A 21197-nucleotide genomic window follows, 5' to 3' on the forward strand; every position below is an offset into this window, starting at 1 on the left:
TGTGACTTTCCTCAGGCAAGCGGAGCGTTTGTTTATCTCGCCCGCGTTCGCCTGAGGTGATTTATTCGAGCGTGGAGTTCGCTCGCATTGTTGTTGCTTTGTAGCCTAGGGAGCTCTGTGGCACACGAGGTAAGCGTGCTGCTTGTGAAAGGCAGGTTTAGCAGTTCGTGCCTGCTCTCCGCCACGAAAAATGTATATATTTTTATTTTTTCGTAATATGTTCCATTTTCTTTTATAAATTAGTAATAGTGTTACCGTTGTTTGTAGGTTTAAAAATTTTGCTTCTTTGCCCTCACACGCTGCTCGCGTGTTTGTCTGTGGGAATTCAGACACTGCCCATGTTCTGCCTTGGTGGCCCTTACCTGTGGTTTGTGGCACACTATTAACTTGAGTCCTTACAGCCTGCTCGGCTTGTGTGAGTGCAGCTTTGACCCGGCTGTGTTTAAATAACGGTATATATATATATATATATATATCTCTATTTTACCAAAGAAATTGGTGCTGTCATGGACAAAGGAGTGCTTCCCTCCTCTGCAGATGCCAGCACTCAAGTGCGCACTGCCAAAAAAAGTGAGAAGATACTTGAAAACATTGGGGATCAAGCCTGTCATTCCCAGCCTTTAGTGGCTCAAGCTATTCAGTCCTCTTTGGACTCCGCTTTATCTGATTTGAATAATACTTTGGCGTCAGCCTTTGACAGATTAATTACCCGCATTGCGGATTTTCATCCCTCCCAGGACGCTGTCCCATCTGTGGAGTCCCAGGCACCCAGAAAATGTAAGGTTAAAACTAAACATACCCAGGGACAACTCAGTCCCCTAGTGGCCATATCTCCTATTGCTTCCCCTAAGGGTAATTTAAAGCGCGGGTGGGAAGAATCTCGACCTATCTCTTCCACCCCCTGGCCGGCCCCCGCGCCTTTCGCGCCGGTGGAGCCCCCTATTGATGTCTCATCCTCTGACAGTGCAGATGATTCTGATTCGCCCCCTAAGAGGCAAAAAAGGAAGGTGACCTCGGTAGTCCCTCAAGGGGGTCCCCTGCTGGATGGTAGTGGTGTTCCTTTCTTTGATCCTGCCCTGATACAACACCCCAGGTCTGCTGAGTGGCAACCCTCTGAGGAGGTTTCCTCTTTCCTCAAGTTCTGGATCCGCCGCCCTATGGCCAAAGAGGATCGTAATAAGTTACGGGCGGAATGCCCTAAACCGTTGCTCGCCGACAAGGTAGCTCTAGCGCCAGAAATAGACCAGTCTATGGCGGCTTTTCTTTCCCAGAAAGGGAAGGACCCCAAGAAGGGGGTCGATAAAGCGTGGCATAGTTGTCAAGACAGACTGTTGGACATCCTGGGTCCAGTCACGCAGATTTTTGAAATGGCAGAAGAGGCGGCGTCCTCTAATACCCCGATAGATGTTGACGCATTAAGGGGTTGGATCCAACGTACAGTATGCCTGCTCGGCAATGCTAATGCCTCCATATGTAGGGAGAGGAGGAAATCATTATTAATGAGGTTGGATTCCAAACTGGCAGACATGTCAGAGAGGGAAGGTGGCCCTGCAGCTCAGGGTAATTTGTTTGGGGATTCTTTCCTGAAAGATTTGTCAGCTTATGTTCACACATTTACAGCGCTGGACAAAGCGCAGGTTAATATAAAAAAGGTTTTTGCCCCAAAGGTTTTTAACAAGGCTGGACGAGGTAGGGCCCGCTCCTCCGGCCGTTTTTCCCAGGGCTCCTCCCGCCCCCGACAGTTTGCGCCCCGTGGCGCATACCATACCTCCTCTGCTCGAGGAGCACATAATCAGTTCTATCCGCAACAAAACTCCAGTTGGAGAGGACGTGCCGGCAGGGGAGCCGGAAGATCAAGAGGGCCAGCAGGTAATTTCTGAGGTGCTAAAAGTTTTTTCCCTCAAAAGTTTAGGTGGCAGACTAGCCAGGTTCCTTCCACAGTGGGAGGCTCTCACTTCGGATCCTTGGGTGCTACAAACGATTCAGGGTTATCAGATAGAGTTCTATGCCCCTCCTTGCCAGTTGTCCATTCCCCTTCCTTTGGTGTTCGACAAAGTCAAACAATCCCTTATAGATGGGGAGGTACGGGATCTCATCTCCAAAGGGGCGGTAGTCCCGGCCTCTTACAGGGCCTCTCAGTTCCAGAGTACCATTTTTCTAGTTCCGAAACCGGACCAGGGGTTTCGTCCAGTAATCAACCTGAAAGCTCTCAACTCTTTTGTGGTTTATCACCACTTCAAGATGGAGGGAATTCATTTACTCAGGGATACTCTTCTCCCTGCAGACTGGATGGTCAAATTGGACCTCAAAGACGCTTACCTAGTGGTTCCCGTCTTTCTCCCACATCAGGAGTATCTTCAGTTTCAGTGGGGGGGTCGGGTGTGGCAGTTTGCATCCCTTCCGTTTGGCCTGTCCTCGGCCCCATGGTGTTTCACCAAGCTCATGCGCCCTGTGATGGCTATTCTCAGGTCCAGGGGGATTCGGATCATAGTTTATCTAGACGACATGTTGCTCCTGGCCCAGAATTGTCAAACTCTGTGTTCTCATCTGAAATTTACTGTGACCCTCTTACAGGATCTAGGTTTTGTGATAAATGTAAAAAAATCCATATTGAAGCCTACGCAATGTATCCAATTTCTGGGCTTCAATATAGATTCAAAGCTTTGCATCCTTCTTCTCCCAGACAGCAGACTGTCCAAGATAAAGAAGGAAATTCGTCTACTCCTCAGGAGAGGGAGGATCTCCCTCAGGCAGTTGGCCAGAGTTGTAGGGATGTTGTCGGCATCCATTCAGGCTCTATCTTCCCTGCTCCCCTACATTACAGAGCACTGCAATGCTTAAAGGCCAGGCATTTGCGCAAGTGTCTCTCTTACTCCCAAATGGTGGAATTGCCGCCAGAGGCCAGGTTGGAACTTCTGTGGTGGCTCAGGCACATGGAGGCCTGGAATGGCAAGGCAATATTTGGCCCATCGCCGGATGTCGTTCTGGAGTCAGATGCGAGCAGATCGGGTTGGGGAGCCAGATTGGGTCAGGTCTCCACAGGAGGGAAATGGTCGGAGTCAGAGAAACTACTCCATATCAATTGCCTAGAGTTGTTAGCGGGGTCTTTTGCTGTTCGGAGTCTCCTCAAGGATCAGGGGAATTGTTGTGTTCTCCTCCGCATGGACAACATATCTGCGGTGAGGTACATCAATCACCTGGGGGGTACCAGGTCCAAAGTCTTGGCGGATTTGGCGAGAGAGTTTTGGCATTTTTGCCTCGACAGGGATATTCTCTTGAAAGCGGAATACCTCCCAGGAGTCGGCAACGAGGTTGCAGATTGGAACTCCAGGCACCTGCAGGACAGGAGCGATTGGATGCTGAACAGGTCTCTTTTCGCCCGCATAGAGTCCCTCTGGGGTCCTCTGATGATAGACTTGTTTGCCTCCAGACTGAATTGTCAAGTTCCCAGGTTTTACAGTTGGAGACCAGATCCGTTAGCTCTAGCCACCGACGCTTTCCTCCAGGATTGGTCGGGTCAGTTGGGGTATGCCTTTCCTCCCTTTGCTATGATAGCCCGGGTTCTGGTCCAGGTTCGCACTCAGGCGGTGTCTCTGGTTCTAGTTGCCCCCTTTTGGCCCTCTCAAGTTTGGTTCCCGGCCCTTCTAGAATTGGCAATAGATATTCCCCGTCTTCTCCCTCGCGATCCCCAGTTGCTAGTGGATCCGGAGGGTCTCCCTCACGAGTTGGTCTTGCAGGGACACCTTGCCCTTATGGCTTGGAAGATTTCAGCTCTTCCTGGTGCTTCAGAGGACTTTCGCAAGACTCTATGGCGGTCATCAGGGACTCCTGGGCGCCCTCTACTAAGGCAGGGTATTCCACTGCATGGAACAGATGGGTTAGCTGGTGTGTGGCTAGGCACCTCAATCCCGTTCTGCCCCTCCTGTAGAGGTGGTTAATTTTCTTGTAGAATTGTTTAAGGAAGGGAAAGCCTACAGAACTGTTAATGGTTTTCGTTCGGCTATTTCAGCCGGTCATCTTTTGGTTAAAGGGGAACCAGTGGGTAGACACTTTTTAGTGCGGAGGGCCCTCAAATCTATCCGTATTAAGGTTCCGCCACAACCGAAATATTCGGTTCTTTGGGATGTTAATGTGGTGCTGCAGCTCTTCAGGTCCTGGCCTCTTAATGAAGAACTGTCCCTGCAGCAGTTATTTGCCAAACTTGCTATGTTACTATGTCTGGTGTCTATTAAAAGGGTCTCTGATATCAGAGCTCTTGATGTGGATAATAAGATGTTCACCCCTCAAGGGGTTACTTTCTTTATCTCACGAAGGACTAAATGCATGACTTCTTCGATATCCTATCCAGCTTTTCCTGAAGATTGTAAACTATGTGTGGTCAACTGTTTGAAATGTTTTGAGATTATAACTGAAGGTTTTAGACCTCCCAATACCTCTCAGCTGCTGATTTCCTACAGGAAACCCCATAAGACGGTCTCCCCTTCTACTTTGGCCAGATGGATCAAATGGGTTATGCGGGAGGCGGGGGTTGACACTTCCTCTTTTGGTCCCCACTCAGTCCGAGGCGCTATCGCCTCTAAAGCAGCCTTTCTGGGGGGTAGTTTGGAACAGATCCTAAAAGCAGCTGACTGGTCAAGGGAATCAACTTTTAAGACATTTTACCATAAGCGTATTGCCCATGTAGCGGTGAATGTAATGCAAGGGCTTTGAACTTGCATAATATGAGCCTCCTGTCTTGCCATAGAATGTCTAATCCCCCACACTAGCGTGAGATGGGGGTTTAGATTCTATAAAAGACAAGGAGGCGAGTATTATCCCACCCACCCACCCTTACTGGTGTCGGTTGTTGTTTCAGAGGGCAGTTGATGACTTCGATGCAGGAGGAAGTGGGAGATTGAGCTCCAGGTTGCAGAAGGTTTCAGCCCCGGCGTCTCCATGGGAGTTTGTTCTTCGTTCCACGTGGAGAAGGAGTTCGGTGGTCGTGTGAGACAGATCAGCGTCAGAAAGAGGGGGAGTTACTAAAGGAATGGACCTATATTGGGACTGGCTCGCTCCCTATTGGCTACCCCCAGGGCATGACCTGCCCACCATATTGGACTGGGATGTTTCCCATTGCATTGTTATAACGTTATGTTTATTGAAAAAAATTCGTTTACAAAGTTTTTTATTCTTTGCTGCTGTGGTTCAGAGTAAAGATTGTAATGCATAATACTCGCCTCCTTGTCTTTTATAGAATCTAAACCCCCATCTCACGCTAGTGTGGGGGATTAGACATTCTGGTCTCTCCCCGCCCATCCCTTGAGGGGTCCTTACCTACCTAAGTTTCCTCTGTGGACTATCGGAATGTGAACATGGGTGGTCGGGGCCCCCCAACCCCTGCCCTCTGGTTAGGGAATATTAAGTTAGAGGTAATGGTCTCCTCCCTTGTATTCTTGTATCCCGCTGGGTCTATGCTTCCTAGTCATTTCCTTCTGGTTCTGGATCAAAGAGCCCGGTTTTGAGTAGTTTTCTGAATTCCAGATGATCCGTTGCGTATGGTTTAATTGGTGCTGTAAACATGCTACAGATGTAACAAAAATGTCCTACCCAGGACCGCCCTTTGACACGTGATTTATAAGCTGTATGTGTGTCCTTCAATTAAGCCCTGTTAAAAACAAACATTACCAAAGCCAACAGTTTTGGCATGTGTATAGGTATAGGTATTTCATAGGCATTTGCCAGGCACTGCTGTCATTTGCCAGGTTGCTGCACCATTTCAAGATTCTGCCATTAAGGGCCAGTTAGTACCATTACGGTAATGCCTGGCAAATACCTTTATCCCATATCTTCACAAAAACCAAAAATGTCAGCATTGCCAATGTTTGCTATTACTTTCCTGTTGCAACCTTTCGAAATTGTCATTCATTGCATTACATTTCGATCTGAAGTTTAAATTAGGCCTGTAATGGCAGACTCTCCTACTTGCCATTTGGCAGGTGGAACAGGCTTGTGTTTGAAGCAGGGTACCATAAAGTACACTGGAGTGTCAAGGTGATGACCTATATTTCATGCATGTACTTTGTTTACGATATTAAGGAAACCAAATGTGACGAAATGACTACTAGAATTAATGTATGAGCAAACCAAAAAGCATACAAACAACAATAGTATGTGATACCAAAATAAAGGATATGTCCAATCAATGTTTAAAACATAAAATGGAGGCTTTAATGAAACTAAAATACAAATACACTAATAAAAACACTAATGGGTGCATGGTGTTCAGTCCTTCAAGATGGTCCCTCTCAATTAGAGCTTTGTTCACTCAAGCGCCCATTCTGAAATTGTAATGTGTTGGAGGCTCTTGCTTTCACATCCATTGTTACTATGTGGAGTCGTGACCTGATCCGGAAAAACTAGAGGTATTTCACATTGGTTTTAGTGAATGCTAAATTGCTGATTTGTGGGAGACACAAACCTCCTCAGCAGTGCGTTTCCGTCAGCGCCGGTGCTGTTGTGAAAGAACATGGAACTATTTAGGCATAAAAGATTTCCTGTAAAACTGAGGATCTTCGTCACACATTTTTGAGACTTGAAAGATTGAGCATATGTTACGCTCACCTGGTATCCACAGGGACGCTACCCAGCCGGGTTACTCGCTAGTATGCTTCTCAGCTTTGCCCTAATGTGGTCTGCGGGGAAGGTTCTGCCTGGAAATACAGGACTGTGTTCAAGACTGACCGACTGGGGTAAGTATCCTCCCTCCACCCCCGTATGATTTCAGTCCCTCTGACGCCCTCTCCTCACCTTGTGGTATAATTAGGCGTGCTCTCTTTCATGGGCGAGTGTGGTCCAGTTACCTCACTGATGCCGGCCCGTTTGATATTGTTCAGGTAGGTCATATTGCTGTTCTTTAGTTTTGTTGCTATCCTGCATGCCTTTCTTTTTTTTAAATGTCTCTTTTTTCTCCCTTAGGTATGCAGAGCTTCAGTGCGGCGAACTGGCTTGGTTGAGCCCCGCTGGTAAATGTTGGCGCATTTAGAGCGCTATGATGCGGTAAGTAAGCGCTATGCGCAGCGCTGCGAAGTCTTGCCTTTGCTAACCTGTGTTTTCCTTCCTTGTAGGTCGCAGTGTTCTTCAGCGCAAGTGGAATGTCCGGAGTGGTGCCAGCCGAGAGGCGACCAGCCAGGTAAGCCTTTTGAGCAGTTCGTAATTTCTAAATGTCTCTACTGCTTTCTTTAATGTTGTCTCTATCTTCCTCTTTCAGGTCGTTCTGTCCGGGAGGCGTGCAGATTCAAGGAAGCTGTTCTCAGTAGCTGCGAGTGCTTAAAGATAAAGACTGCAGTTAACATGCTGCTGCTAATGATGTTCCTTTTGTCTCCTTGCAGGTTCTGCTTCTCCGAGGTTCGAGGGAATAGCTGGACACGGTGAGCATCATGTTACAAGCTGCAAAGTAATGCGAAGCGTGTTGTCTTGCTCGGGTGTGGTTTAAATAGCCCCAACAAAATAGTCCAGGAAAAATAGTCCCTAGGCTACCACACCCAAAACACTAGACCGCATAGCTTGGTTCGTAGGAACCAAGCTATGTGGATGCCTCCATGTTGGCTGACAATACAATAGAGTAGTTCCCAAGCACATTGTTTTTTCATGGTGTATGAGCCTGGCGCCATAGGCGTCAGGACTGGCCTCATGAGGGCTTTTGAAGAGGATGCCAGGCTCTAGATTCCTGAGTCCTGTCTCCACCTGGCCAATGGGATTGCCAGAGGGGGTTTTGGGTGAGGGTCGTGACAGCACTCCCCCCTAAGGCCCCTCCCATGGTGTTCCTTCTGTCTGGCCCAGGTTTGGTTGGGAAGTTCCGATGGAATTTCCTAATTAGACGTGGTGCGTGGATATTCTCACTGGGCTCCCAGGATCTATCTTGAGGTCCAAATCCTTTCCAATCTACGAGATAATATAGCTTGGCCCTAGAGTATTTAGAGTCCAACATATCTTTGACTTCGAATTCTGGTTCTCTGTCAACAAGTATGGGCTTAAGTGGTGTCCCAATCCGTGTGCCGGGTTGCATTGGTTTCAGGAGGGACACATGGAATACCGGATGAATGTGTAGATTAGGTGGTAAATCCAGTTTCACGGCTGCTGGGATGATAATTTCCTTAATGGTATAGGGTCCTAAGAATCTGGGATGAAAGGTCTGGGTTCCTTTGATGGGTATGAATTTAGCGGCTAACCAAACTTTGTCTCCTACTTGATAATCATGGGCCTTTTTCCGGTGTTGGTCAGCAAATCTCTTTTGTTTTTCTTTGGCATGAATAAGGTGTTCCTTTGCCCTTTTGAAAGCCTGAGTAATGGTTCTGTGTAGAGTCTTTACCGCTGGCATTTCCAAGCTGGCTGGAAGGTCTAGTTCAGAGGTACGTGGATGTCTGCCATAAAGGGAATAGAAGGGCGTTTGTTCCGTGCTTGAATGCAAAGAATTGTTATATGCATATTCGGCTATCCGTAGTAGGTCTTTCCAATTCCTTTGTTCGTGGTGCAGAATGCACCGTAAATATTGCTCGAGTGTCTGATTGGTTCTCTCTGTTTGACCGTCCGTTTGGGGATGGTGACTGGTAGATAGCCGAACGTCGATCTGCTCCATTGCACAACATATTTTCCAGAAGTTTGAAACAAACTGGCTCCCTCGATCAGAGTCCAGAACCGAAGGGAAGCCATGTAGCTTAAACACGCCCTCCAGGAATTCTTTTGCTAAAGGGGCTGCATCTGGGAGGCCTTTGAGAGGAATAAAATGGGCAATCTTCGAGAATAAGTCCACAACTACAAGGATGGTGTTGAACCCTTGGCTTGGAGGTAGATCGGTGATGAAGTCAAGGGAAAGAGTGTGCCATGGAACTGGAAGAATGTCCAATGGTTGTAGGAGACCAGATGGTTTTTGTTTCTCAGATTTATTTTGTGCGCAGACACCGCAGGACTGAATATACTGAATGATGTCCTTACGGTAGGTAGGCCACCAAAAGTTCTCTTTCACCTTAGCTAGGGTTTTGGCGATCCCAGGATGCCCTTCGATCAGTAAATCATGATAGTTCAAAATAATATGCAAATGTTTGTGCATTTGTTGAAAAGAACGCTTGGCTGCTTTAACGTGCTCTTGGCTGCAGAGTATTTTACCTTATTTCAACAGTTTCAGCACTGCAAGCGCTGCTCTTGCTGAAGTGTATTTTCTTCCTGGAAAGAGGCGGACCCTACTGCGGTCACGTGACGCATCACGTGACTTTGAAGGCCCTCATAGCTACGGCACAAGCACCCTTCCGGCGTTAAGCCCTGGAGGCAGTAAGGGCTGGAGATGCTGTTTAGCTGTTTGGTTGTGACTTGTCCTCGTCCTGCAGCCGTGTGAATACATCTGTCTAAGCTCACACTTTCTACCATCAACTCAATTTCAATTTGCAACTAGGGTAAGGGGGGAGAGTCGGACTCTGGCCGCTCCCTGAGCTGTCGGGCGTTCCTTACCCTATTCACTGAGAGTTTTTTAGGATCATCGCTGCTTGTCTCCATTTTTTCTTTTTTTTTAAACAGACTTATCAGTGCTTATACTTGCTCCCTTATCCAGCTTTGACTTTTAACCCTACTCTTGGAAAGAGACCCAGATCTACTGTAATTTAGCATCGTGTTTCAAACTGTTTTTGTGGTGTTATTGTATGTATTTTTACTAATCTCTGGGTTTAGTGCATTTTACACATTACATGGCTTTTTTATTATAAGGGTGTACTTTGCCTCAGTTCCAAAGACGTCTAAACTTATTAAGCGCTCTTTATTGCATAGTAATTCTTGCAGCGCTTTTCAATCAGTGTTTCGAAGTGCATTTCCCTTCTTTCTACTTTCACTTGCGCAGTCTATAGCGGTACTAGTCGCCTGTTATACACTCCAAGAAGTAGCCAAACTAAAAGGCTACCTATGTCGCGCATGCTGTATATGCGAAAAACAGATATGCCAGAGGTAGCCGCAGTAACTCACACAACTAACACTTCGGGTGAAGTGTTGATTAATAAAGCTACATCTGAGACTGTGGCCTCTAAGGTAATGCTCAAAACTCCAGTAAATGGTAATAACTTCAAATTGAGTGAGGAAAAAAAGAGTTCCTCGCGAATTTCCAAGAAATCTATTATTCTAACTCCTGTTGTTAAAACACCTTCCTTAAATCAAGACATTAGGCATTTCTATGATAAAATAAATGATCCTGCAGTAGGGATCCATGCTCAAGGCCCGATGGAAAGCGCGCTGCCGGCAATGAACAAACAGCCACGCGAATTCAACAACATCCCATCTTCAGCCCTAATTGAACCAATCCCTAATGTGATAATTTCTGATCAAACCTTACTCACCCTACCTCAAACTCCCATTAACATTTTTCAGGTTAATCAAATGGTAACTGTAGTCGAGGAAGGAAACCTGGACGACTCGGTCGAACTTGCTAGTGCCACATTTCAAACACAATCTATTATCGAGCCTGGTAAATTTTGCAACCCCAAACCTCCCACCCAACAGTAGATGACACAGCTTGTGTGGATGTGTTTGAGATTATTGATGTGAATGCTAAAGAATCTGTAACAATCAATACACCCTTGCGTCAGTGTAATATTGATCTAGAAAGTTCGAGATTGTCTGTCATCACAGACTACAATCTTCCTGGCTCTATGGACTCTTCAAGGCATGCAATTGAAGAATCCTTTATACAACCAACCCCGAGACGCTGCTTGTCTGCAAAAACCCCTAGTGACTCATCTGTAAATCCGGCCTTCTTACAGATTACCTTAGGGGCCGTGAACACAACAATATTAAGTCTCTTCAAACTTTTTGAAGAGTTGGATCGAAAAATAACGCTCCAAACAACTAAAATTGATCAAATTGGGGAGTGGATGCAACGATGCTCGCAAAATCCATCCTCCACCCCGACTTTAAATCTTATCATGGAGAGACTTACCACCTTAGAAAAACTGACCACCTCGAGCCTGCTGGCCACTGCCCCTCTCAAGCCTACCACTCTGCAGAGTTCGTCAGGTCCGGAATTGAACAATAATTCTAACCTACGGTGCGCTAGATCCGTGTTAACAGTGGTTCCAACATTTGAAAAAGTTATTCGTCCAGTGGAGTCCATAGCTGCCTTAACCATCCAACAAAATGATTCTTGGATTAGTGTTGATTCCCCTCAGTCTCTTCCAAACACTAATGCTGTTAAAATCAGTAATACCAACCAAGGTCAGTCCCTTACTCAGAAAAACAAAAGGAAAACCACAATCTCAAAACTGTCTAAATTGACAACCAAAGTAACAACAATGTGTAAGGCCGCTAAAGAACCTAATCAAAATTCACAGGTCACATGTCCACCAACTAGTCTGGTGATTGCCGCTTTAGCGCCTATAGCGCATCCCCCTCAAGACTTGGGAGGTGTTATAGATCTTGTTACCCCCTTAGCGGTAACGGTCGCCTCCGAGGTCGTATCCAATTCTGTCTCGCAAGTCCCCCAGGGTGACTATGCGCCTTTGAATGAACTGGTAGACCTGTTTGAACGTGAGGCTTCTTCTACCTTACCCCCTAAGCCTTTTATTCAAGGCAGCACGACTCACTCCATCCCGACCGGTACTGATAGGGGCTGTTCTGGTCCTCAAATACTTCCTATACCATCTGCTGGCTTTGAAGATCGTCTATCCGCCCTGAAAACGGCGGTAGATGCAAAAGACTGTCTGAGGCACTCCCAGAGCTAAATCGAGCAGCTGGAATTCTATCCGTTCCAATCTCATCCAATTTTGCCAAACCTCAAGAGGAGGTCCACCGTTATGATCCGTCTCTGGCTCGCCCAAGTAACGCCCCAGGATCTAGGGCCCAATCTAATCCCTCCTTCTCTTGCCCAAACATGAGAGATCTAAACAAGAATCCTGGTATAAAGTCCAAAATTCGAGCTCATACTCAAAAAGACATCAAAACACAGCGTTTTAATTCTTTCCACACCTTAATCTTAAAATGTCGTGAGGGCCCCTTTCCAAAATATGATTTGTGTCGCTCTAGTGTTTTGAACATCTTTGGAGACATTCAGTCCCTGGAGGACTTGTCCTCGAGTGATTTTGACCAGATTGAATTTATTTGCGAAAATAATCTATCAATTGTAAGATTATGGATCAAATCGGGATTGGTACGGAACGCTCTATGGAATTCAAAAATGGACTTATTCAATCTGGGCTTTTTGCTCGCATTAGACCCTGCCCGTCCATCGACACAAGAAAATACAGTTCGAAATGAGATACCAGTACAGGCGCCGACCACAGAATGCTCTTGCACCTTTTGCACGGAGGTTAACTGTCCACAGACCAGATTGACATAAAAAAATGTTATAACCATCAATAGTTGAGAAGAGGGAAACCATCTCTCTTGCTAGCTGGAATACTAGAGAGCACTCACATCTTCAGTGGTCTGTGAATGCTCAATTAAACAGTTACGACATCATAGCCTTGCAAGAGACATGGCTGGTATCTGCCCCCACATGGGATGATCATATTATTTGTTCTCTCCCGGCACTGTCTTCCAATAAAGGTAGACCAACTGCGGGCCTATTGGTGGCCGTTAAATCCAGCAAAAATTTCCAAATTGGGGAATGGTTGTCGCCAAATAGATTCATTAAGGTGGTCAAAATCACTCATGGACCGCAAGTTTTTGCTCTCATAAACCTCTATCGTAATCCCGCAGGCATCACTGATGATGCTTTTTATCCTGCCCTATCATCAGTTTTTGAAATTATTGCTCTACAGTCGATTTCTGGTTTAATAGTGGTAGGAGATCTAAACTTTGCATGTTTGCCTGCCCCTAATAAGGGGTTATGCAGTGCAAGTCTGAGATGGAGCACCTTTATCAAAGATCTCAATCTGAAGGTGATGAATGGTTCAATTATGGGCGACATCCCGCCGCAAAATACGTGGGAAAGGGGAAACACTAGTTCCATCATAGACTACATTTATGCAAGTGAAAGCATACATGCTAACGCCATTAAGTTCGAAATCATATGGCAAACACATAGTGATCATCACATATTGTCCCTGCAATGGTTGACCCCCTGTCAGACTGTCTCCCCTACTAAACATTGGTGTAAACAATCGCTGATTCTTAACAATGGTAAGAATCATTTTCATTGGTCCCCAGTGTTGTTGCAATCATTAAACACAGCTATTTTACGACACCAAAGCACACATTTCTATCATCTTATGTTGAGGTACTTGACACATTTAGAAATGGTGATTTTTTTTTTTTTTAAATATTTATTTTAAACAAACAGGATAAGGTGATACAAAACTTAATCAGTCACGACATATGGTACAAAAGCGATACAGTTGATTGCTCTTCCCTCCCCTCCCCTTGGTCTTAATGTTCCTCTACCTGTCCCAGCTGCGAATTCTCATCCCGTAAGGTTCTCCTGGCTAATTGGGGCTTGTATGTCAGGGCTGGATAATTCTGATCAAAGTCCAGGATCTGGCCCCAGATGTTCTCGAAGCGATGTAGACGGCCTGCCCCAGCAGCCGTCACCTTCTCCGTGATTAAGATGTCCCAAATTTTAATCCACCAAAAAGGCATTAGTGGTCCTTCTGTGGTTTTCCAAGTGCGAGCTATTACATTTCTGCCTGCCAGTAGACATTGGGACAGTAGTTTGGCCATAGGGCCAGATCTAGGGTAGATCCCGGGGACCGGGGCTCCCAGGAGGATGGGCTCGGGCTCCAAGGGAAGTCGTATCTGAGTGATGTCTGCGATTGTTGCTAGGCATTGTCTCCAGAAGGTCTGGGCCCTCGGGCAGGACCACCACATATGAAAGAAAGACCCTACTTGGCCGCATTGCCTCCAGCAGCCCGGGTTAAGTGTGGGGTTCATATGGTGTAGTCTCAGGGGAGGATAATACCAGCGAAGAAGGATTTTGTATGCGCCCTCTCTGTTCGTAATGCAAGATGAGGAAGTGTGCGCCCGCGACCAAATGTCAACCCATAGCTGGTCCTCGATTGGGTGGCCTAGGTCCGCTTCCCATTGGGCCATGTATCGGGTTTTAGAGGTTAGGAAGTCATTTTGGAGGCGTTTGTATAGAGTGGAAATTCTCCCCCTGGTTGGGAGGTCATTTAGGGTCAGTTCAATGGCTGTGGGAGGGCGGGTGGCAGCTTGGCGGGTCTGAGGATGGGAGCACCAGTGGCGCAGCTGAATGTACGTAAATCTATCCTGTTCCTGAAGTTGGAAGAGTTCTTTACAACGCCCAAAGGTGCAGGGTTGTCCCCCTTCGAATAGTTGCCCCAGGGTCTCCAGGCCTCCCGCAATCCAGGCTCTGAAGTTCCGGGTGGACCAGCCAGGGGAGAAAGCTGGGTTCAGGAACACCGGGGAGAAAGGGCCAAGTCCCACTGGGGTTTCCTTTTGTTTCAGCGCTTTATCCCAGACAGCAATAGTGTGTTTGGTGGTCCTCAGGAGGTTCTGCCACAGTCGGCGCTCGGAGGGATTGATGTGCGGGAGAAAACGTAGCAGGAGCGGTAGTTGCGCCTGTTCGAGGTCCACCCATCTCGGGCGGTTGGTAAGTATCTGCCAGGATCGGATGCAGGCGAGTTGGGCCGCCATCTGGTATTTTTGTAGATCTGGGACTCCGAGGCCACCCAGTCTAGCATTGCCCAGCATCGTGGACCTAGGGATTCTGGGCTTCTTCCCTTTCCAGATAAACCGTGACATTTTCTTTTGTAGATTCTGAAGAGCAGGTGCCGGGATTGGTACTGGAAGCGAAGAGCAGGCATATAGGAGCCTTGGTAGCAAGTTCATTTTACAGGCCGTGATGCGGCCCATCAGTGAAATCTCCTGTGCCGCCCACCGCTTTAAGTCTTCCTCGAGGTCCGTGAATAGTGGGGGAAAGTTTGCTCGATAGACTTCCCCCGGGTCAGCTGGGATCTGGACACCCAAATAACTGATGCTCTTAGTCGTCCATTGTATCGGACATAGTGGGGCCAGAGCCTCCCGGATCTCTCGGGACAGACCCACCCCCATGGCAGCCGACTTCTGGAAGTTGACAGCAAAGCCTGTGACCTTTCCATAGCTCTCTATCTCAGCTAGGGCCTGAGGGAGGGAAGTACGAGGTTCCGTGATAGTTAGTAGGACGTCATCTGCGTAGAGAGCCAGTTTGTGGTGTGTTGTATTCGATTGGAAGCCCTTAATCGCCGGGTTTCGCCTGATCCGTTGGGCGAATGGTTCCATAATTAGTGCGAAAAGCAGTGGCGATAACGGGCATCCCTGTCTGGTTCCACAGGTCAGGTCGATAGGTGGGGAGAGGATGCCATTGACTCTGAGAAGGGTCTTGGGCGCTGTATAGTTAGCCAAAGTCATGGCGCAGAACTCTGGACCAAAGCCAAAGGCCTCGAGGGTAAGCCTCATGAAGTTCCAGTCCACCTTGTCAAAGGCCTTAACTGCATCCAGGGCCAGAAGCACCAGCTCTCGGGAGTCTCGGGAGGCAAGTTCCACCAGGTTCAGAGCTCTACGGATGTTATCAGCGGTAGAGCGGTGTGTGATGAAGCCACTCTGGTCGGCGTCGATTATCTCTGGCAAAATCCGGGACAGGCGGGTTGCTAAAATCTTGGAGTATATGTTGGCATCTATATTGAGCAAAGCAATCGGTCTGTAGGACGCAGGATTCTTCGGGTCACCGCCAGGTTTGGGCAGCAAAACTGTGATTGATTCTTGCATCGACGGGGTTATGGTATCTGTGTCCCTGAATGAATTAAACAGCTGTACCAGAGGTGCACTAGTTGTGGTTTGAAGACTTTATAAAACTTCGTCGTATAGCCGTCTGGGCCTGGGGCTCGGGATTTAAGGGATTTTATCGCCTCATCGACTTCCTCATTGGTGATTGGGGCTTCCAACGAGTCCCGAGCTGCGTTTTCCAGTCGGGGGAGCGCCGCCCTTTGCAAGTACTCTCTCTGTTCTTTGACGTCCCGGGCCGGGGCGGTCATTACCTGGGTCAGGTGGGTCGATGCGATTTGAAGCTTGTCGTGATCCAAGTATTGAGTCTTGCCCTGCTGATCCCGGAGGCCCACAATTGTGTTATTCCTTCTTGTCTTGGCCAGTTTAGCCACCAGTAGTTTATTTGCTTTATTGTTTTTGGCATAGTAGAACTTTTTAGCCTTCGTCATTTGGTGGGCGGTATGTTCAGCGTAGTGTACTTCAATTTTCTTTTTTGATATTCGGAGAGCTCGCTGCGTTCTAGGGGTCCAGCCCTTCTCCTTATGGATCCTCTCCGCCCTCTCAAGTTCCTCCTCAAGACCCTGACGAATCTGTCGTTTATGCCTATGATAGGCTACCCCTCTGGCAATCAGTTCTCCCCGCACCACTGCCTTCATTGCATCCCAGTTGTTGGCTAAGGAGGTATCTCCACTAAAGTTTTCTTCAAAGAAGTTGTTGATCGTGGTTGCGATTGCGTCTCTGAGTGGCATCTCATTAAGGATGGGATCATATAGAGTCCATCTACGCCTCTGGGGATCCGGGGGTCCCTGGACTCGGATTTTCAAGGTTACTGGGGCGTGGTCGGATAGGATTCTGGAGCCTATAGTTACCTCTTCAGTGAAAGCGAAGATCTGCGGGGATATCAGTAGAAGATCTATCCTAGAGAATGTCCAGTGAACATAAGAGTAGAAAGAGAAATCTTTTTCAGATGGGTGGAGTACCCTCCATGAGTCCACCACCCCTAGGGTTCTAAATAATCGCAAAAGGGCTAAAGCCGTAGTGAAGTCCCCGGTGGAGGGTGGATGCGATTTGTCTTTTGCGGGGTCCGGGACCCCATTAAAGTCCCCACCGATCACTATCTGGCCCTCCAGAAAGGGAGAGAGGGTTGCGGTTAGCAAATCATAGAAGGGCGCCTAGCCAGAGTTCGGAGCGTACACGGAGACCAAGGAGAACAGCTGTCCCGCCAGGAGGCATTTCACTGCTATGTAGCATCCCTCCGGGCAGCTTATGGAGTCCAGAATCTGGGGATTCAGTCCCCTCTGGAACAGGATTGCTGTACCGCCCCGCTTGGAGCTTCCAGATGCGAAGAGTTGCTTTGGGAAGTCGCGGGAGTGCAGGCGGCCGAAGTCTGCCGGGAGCAGGTGAGTTTCCTGTAGCATGGCCACATCGGCAGAGTCATTCTGAAGTTTTTGTAGAATTGATTTGCGTTTAGGCAGTGAGTTTAATCCCCTGACGTTCAGAGAGACAAACTTCCAAAACTGCTGGTCCGGGGCGAGATCCGGTGTCGCTGATGAGACTTGTGGAGGGGGGGAGCTACTGAAGAATCAGCCATTATGTCGTGGGAGATGTGACCATCTGTTATCCTGTTTTTGGGTTTTTTTCTCGGACCGCCAACGGGAGGTCCGAGGTTTAACTGGGGGAGGGAGACCCATTATGGGGTCAGGCCCTCCCCTGGCCAACGGGGCCATGTAACAGAGAATAGCCAACATGGCTAAAGGTATAAATAGTCTGAGTGAAATGCTCCAAGGACTCATAGGTGGAATGTACCTTGGAGCTGGGCATGGGCCGTGGGGGGAGGCCCACTGCATCGGGGATGGAGATCATCCATGTTTTCAGAGGTGGTGGTCGGCTCCACAGCGCCGGGTTCACTCAGGGCGCCGAAGAGTCCCTCGTGGGGTCGCTCCGGGTCATTTCCTCCTCCTAAATCTCAGAACCTTCGACCATGTGTTTTGCGTGGGCCTAGGGGAGGCTATAGGGTCCGGGTTAGCCGCCGCTTCAGTGGGCTGTTGGGACGAGGTGTTAGCGGAGTCCGGATGCAATATATTTTCAGCATCGCCCAGATGTTTGATCCTACGCATGGAACCCTTATAGGAGAATTGCAAAGCTGTGGGAAAGAGCCATCTGTAGCGAATTTTTTGGGCTTGGAGGAAGGTGGTTAGTGGGCGGAGGGCTCGCCTTTTCTGAAGGGTCAACGGAGATAGGTCTTGGTAGATCTGAAGGGGGGTCCCCTGGAAGGTGATTTCGTCATTGGAGCGACTTATTGCCGATATGGCTTCCTTTGTCGTAAAGAAATGCACCCTAGTGATAACATCAGGCGGGACGTCTGACTCCACTCCACGACGGGGATTTAGCCTGTGAGTGCGATCCAGTAGCAATAGCGAGTCCTCCAGATCGGGGAGAAGAGATTGAAAGAAAAGGCCTACATATTCGGCTAGCCCTTGGTCTGGGACTGATGTGGGAACCCCCCGAATGCGGAGGTTGTTACGCCGGGCTCTGTTCTCCATGTCCTCCTGCTTATATTCCAGGATTTCGTACTTGTCCTGCAGAAGCCCAACGGAACGCTGGATCTCAATCAGGGAGGAGGCGTGGTCCTGGGCGCGATCCTCAATCTCTCCCACTCTCTGTTCCACCTCCGAAATCCTTTTATCAGTATTTTCCGGCTTGGCAGTAAGCTCAGACATACATGATCGAAATTCGGTCTTAATGTCAGCCATGAATTCCCGGATGTCCTCCTTAGTTGCTAGAGGTCCCTTGTTGTCCAGGGATTCTCGTGAGATGGAGGGGGGATTGTCCAGTTTCTTCGCTTTGTCGGCTGACATTAGCATTGTAGCTATGTCTGAGGACTTGGTGGATTTCGATTGCTTAGACATCGTGTGGTCTGACAGGAGTGGGTTAACGACAGCAGGTGGCTCAGTCGCAATGATGGCGATAGTTTGAGGCCTCTCAGAGGGTTGTGATAAGGGTCCGATGTCTTGGTTGGACTTTGGTTAGCGAAGGAGACTTCAGTGCGAGTGAAGAGGAAGAGGGTTGCTGTGTTGTCCCGGTCTCCCTGGGACCAAGGCGGCCAAGGGGGAGGTGAATGTGGGCCGGGGCGCCCCAGGAAACAGCGGGGAGATGAGAGGGAGCGATTTTAATACTGGAGCACACCAGTCCAGGATGGTCTCTCGGGGTGGATGGTGAGGACCCAGATCGCCACGGGAATTAGCGAGGCTGTTGGTGATGGTGGTGGCCGTAGACGAACTATTTCAAGGTGGATTGCTCAGTAAAGAGGGCGATAGAGCACGGCGCCGCTGACCGGAGCCACGAGCCAGTGGGTCCACTCCCGCAGAGGTGTCGGAGGCAGTAGGGTGTTGCGGCCTCCTCACAGTTGAAGGCAGGGGTGTTCTGCGGTGCACCCCCGAGAACCCTCCGGCTCCAGCCCCCTCCTCCGGAGTGGAGGCGGAGGGATACAGGAGAGGGCGAGAGCAGGGAGGCTGCGGCTGCGTGTCGTGTGTTGGGATGGCTGCAGGGTTCTATCCCTCTGTGGGTGTCCGGGGAGGTGGGCCAAAACCAAGGAGGCCCGGGGCCCGGTGCACCTACCGCGCCCTCCGCCGTCCGTGCTTCTCCGAAATGGCCGCCCGAAGCGCCGTCGGGAGTATCAGCTGGAGTGTAGACGTGTGGCTCGGGTCCCTCCGATCATGTGAGGCGAGAGACGCCTGGATCTAGATCGATTCAAGGGTTCACAGGGGGAGCTCCGATGGGGAGGCCGCGTCTCGATCGTTGCGCTGGGTCCCGTCCGCCATCTTGGATTACGCGGCGGAGGGGCTGCGGGATAAGAAGGGCCCGATTATCTTCATCTTGGCGATTCTGGGTTCCAGCAGCACTCCGGCAGGGCTCCAAACCTTCTCACACCCTCTCACCTAGTTGGGTTCGAAAAACGCGGCATGGGAGCCTCAGAAAGCTGCGATGCAGCGGGCGTTCCACGGAGGCCATCACGGGAGCGACTGCATAGCCAGCGCTCCAGGCCACGCCTCGCGAAATGGTGAATTTTTACATATTAGACCCTCTCGCTCCCACACTCACGGCTTTGATTTAACTTTACACCATCGTAAAGCTCAATAAAGAAAAGAGATACGTTATTCTCGAATCCTGCCTCTAAAAGAACAGTTCCAAGTAATCAAAACAGCGAAATGTTCATATCGCAACTGGACGTGTGCTAGAAAAGCGTGTTTATTTCAAGTTGACAGCGAGAATTTCCTGTCTGCTTGCTCTTCGAAAAACTCAGCTCAAGTGTGGCAATTATTGAACAAGTGCAATACCTCTTCCCAACTGGAATCCCAAATAAATGGTGTTGCAGAATCGCAATGGATAGAACATTTTACCCACCTATATGCTGACCATAAGATGTCCAAATATGAATATATACAGAGATCTTCTGCTATTTGGTCCCTGGAATGTTCGTTGGAATCTGTGAGGGATTTCATTAATAAATCATCCTCCTCACGATCAGCTGGGCCGTATGGTCTTACAAATTATATGCCCAAACAGAACACAGAAGCATGGGCTACTATCTTGTTTAATTCCTTTCGTCACATCTTATCCACTAAAATAATTCCAAAATCTTGGAGTACCTCTCTTATAGTTCCCATCTACAAGAAAGGTGACCGTAAAGACCCAAAATGCTATCGCCCCATTGCCCTCCTAGACGCGCCGGGAAAAATATTTTCGCGGCTGGTGCTGAAGGAATTTAACCAATGGACTGCCCAAACAAATCAGCGCGATCCGGCGCAGACAGGCTTCGTGGCAGGTCTGGGCACGTCGGTAAATTTAATAACTCTTCATGCCATTAAACATCAGGCACAGTCAGTTAAACAGCCCATGTATTTTGCGTTTGTTGACCTACACTCGGCATTTGATTCAGTTTCTAGACCCCGTCTGATGGATAAATTGTTAGAGGCTGGGTGTCCGTCAACTTTAAGTGACATCATTTTCGCATTACACTCGAACACCTCCATCCGGGTCAGATTGAATTTTGAGGGGCTTCTATCATCAGACGTCCTTACCTACCGAGGGCTGAAGCAGGGGTGCATTCTCGCCTCGGCGTTGTTCAATTTTTTCATTAATGATGTTAGAAGAGCACTTGAAGAAGTACGTGCAGATGCACCAAAATTGAATAACATCGAGGTGAAAGCGTTATGGTACGCAGATGATTTGGTACTAATATCTAAAACTCCCATTGGCCTGCAAAATCTTTTAACAGCATTATGTCAATATTTTCGAGTGAATGAGTTGGTAGTAAATGACAAGAAAACCCAAATTGTAGTCTACACTCCGAAAGGCAAGCGCAGTCATCGTATGACCTGGAAGATAGAGCACATAAATTTAGAGGTGGTTCCCAATTATACATACTTGGGTATCCTGTTTGACGGATCGTCGAACGCTCATTCTCAGTTAATGATAATTGAAGTTAA

The 21197-nt window shown here is 48.4% G+C and overlaps 1 protein-coding gene across 1 annotated transcript; it reads left to right on the top strand.

The window, feature by feature from the left end:
- The first annotated feature begins 453 nt into the window (after positions 1-453).
- On the top strand, positions 454-5186 carry LOC138521675 (uncharacterized). The gene is made up of 2 exons (XM_069634687.1): positions 454-1869; positions 4856-5186. The coding sequence occupies exons 1-2, from the start codon at positions 507-509 to the stop codon at positions 4864-4866; spliced, it is 1374 nt and encodes a 457-aa protein (XP_069490788.1). The 5' UTR covers positions 454-506; the 3' UTR covers positions 4867-5186.
- Positions 5187-21197: the final 16011 nt, after the last annotated feature.

Source organism: Ambystoma mexicanum, chromosome 13 (genome assembly GCF_040938575.1).
Source record: "Ambystoma mexicanum isolate Mex_15411 chromosome 13, UKY_AmexF1_1, whole genome shotgun sequence".
Lineage (NCBI taxonomy): Eukaryota > Metazoa > Chordata > Amphibia > Caudata > Ambystomatidae > Ambystoma > Ambystoma mexicanum.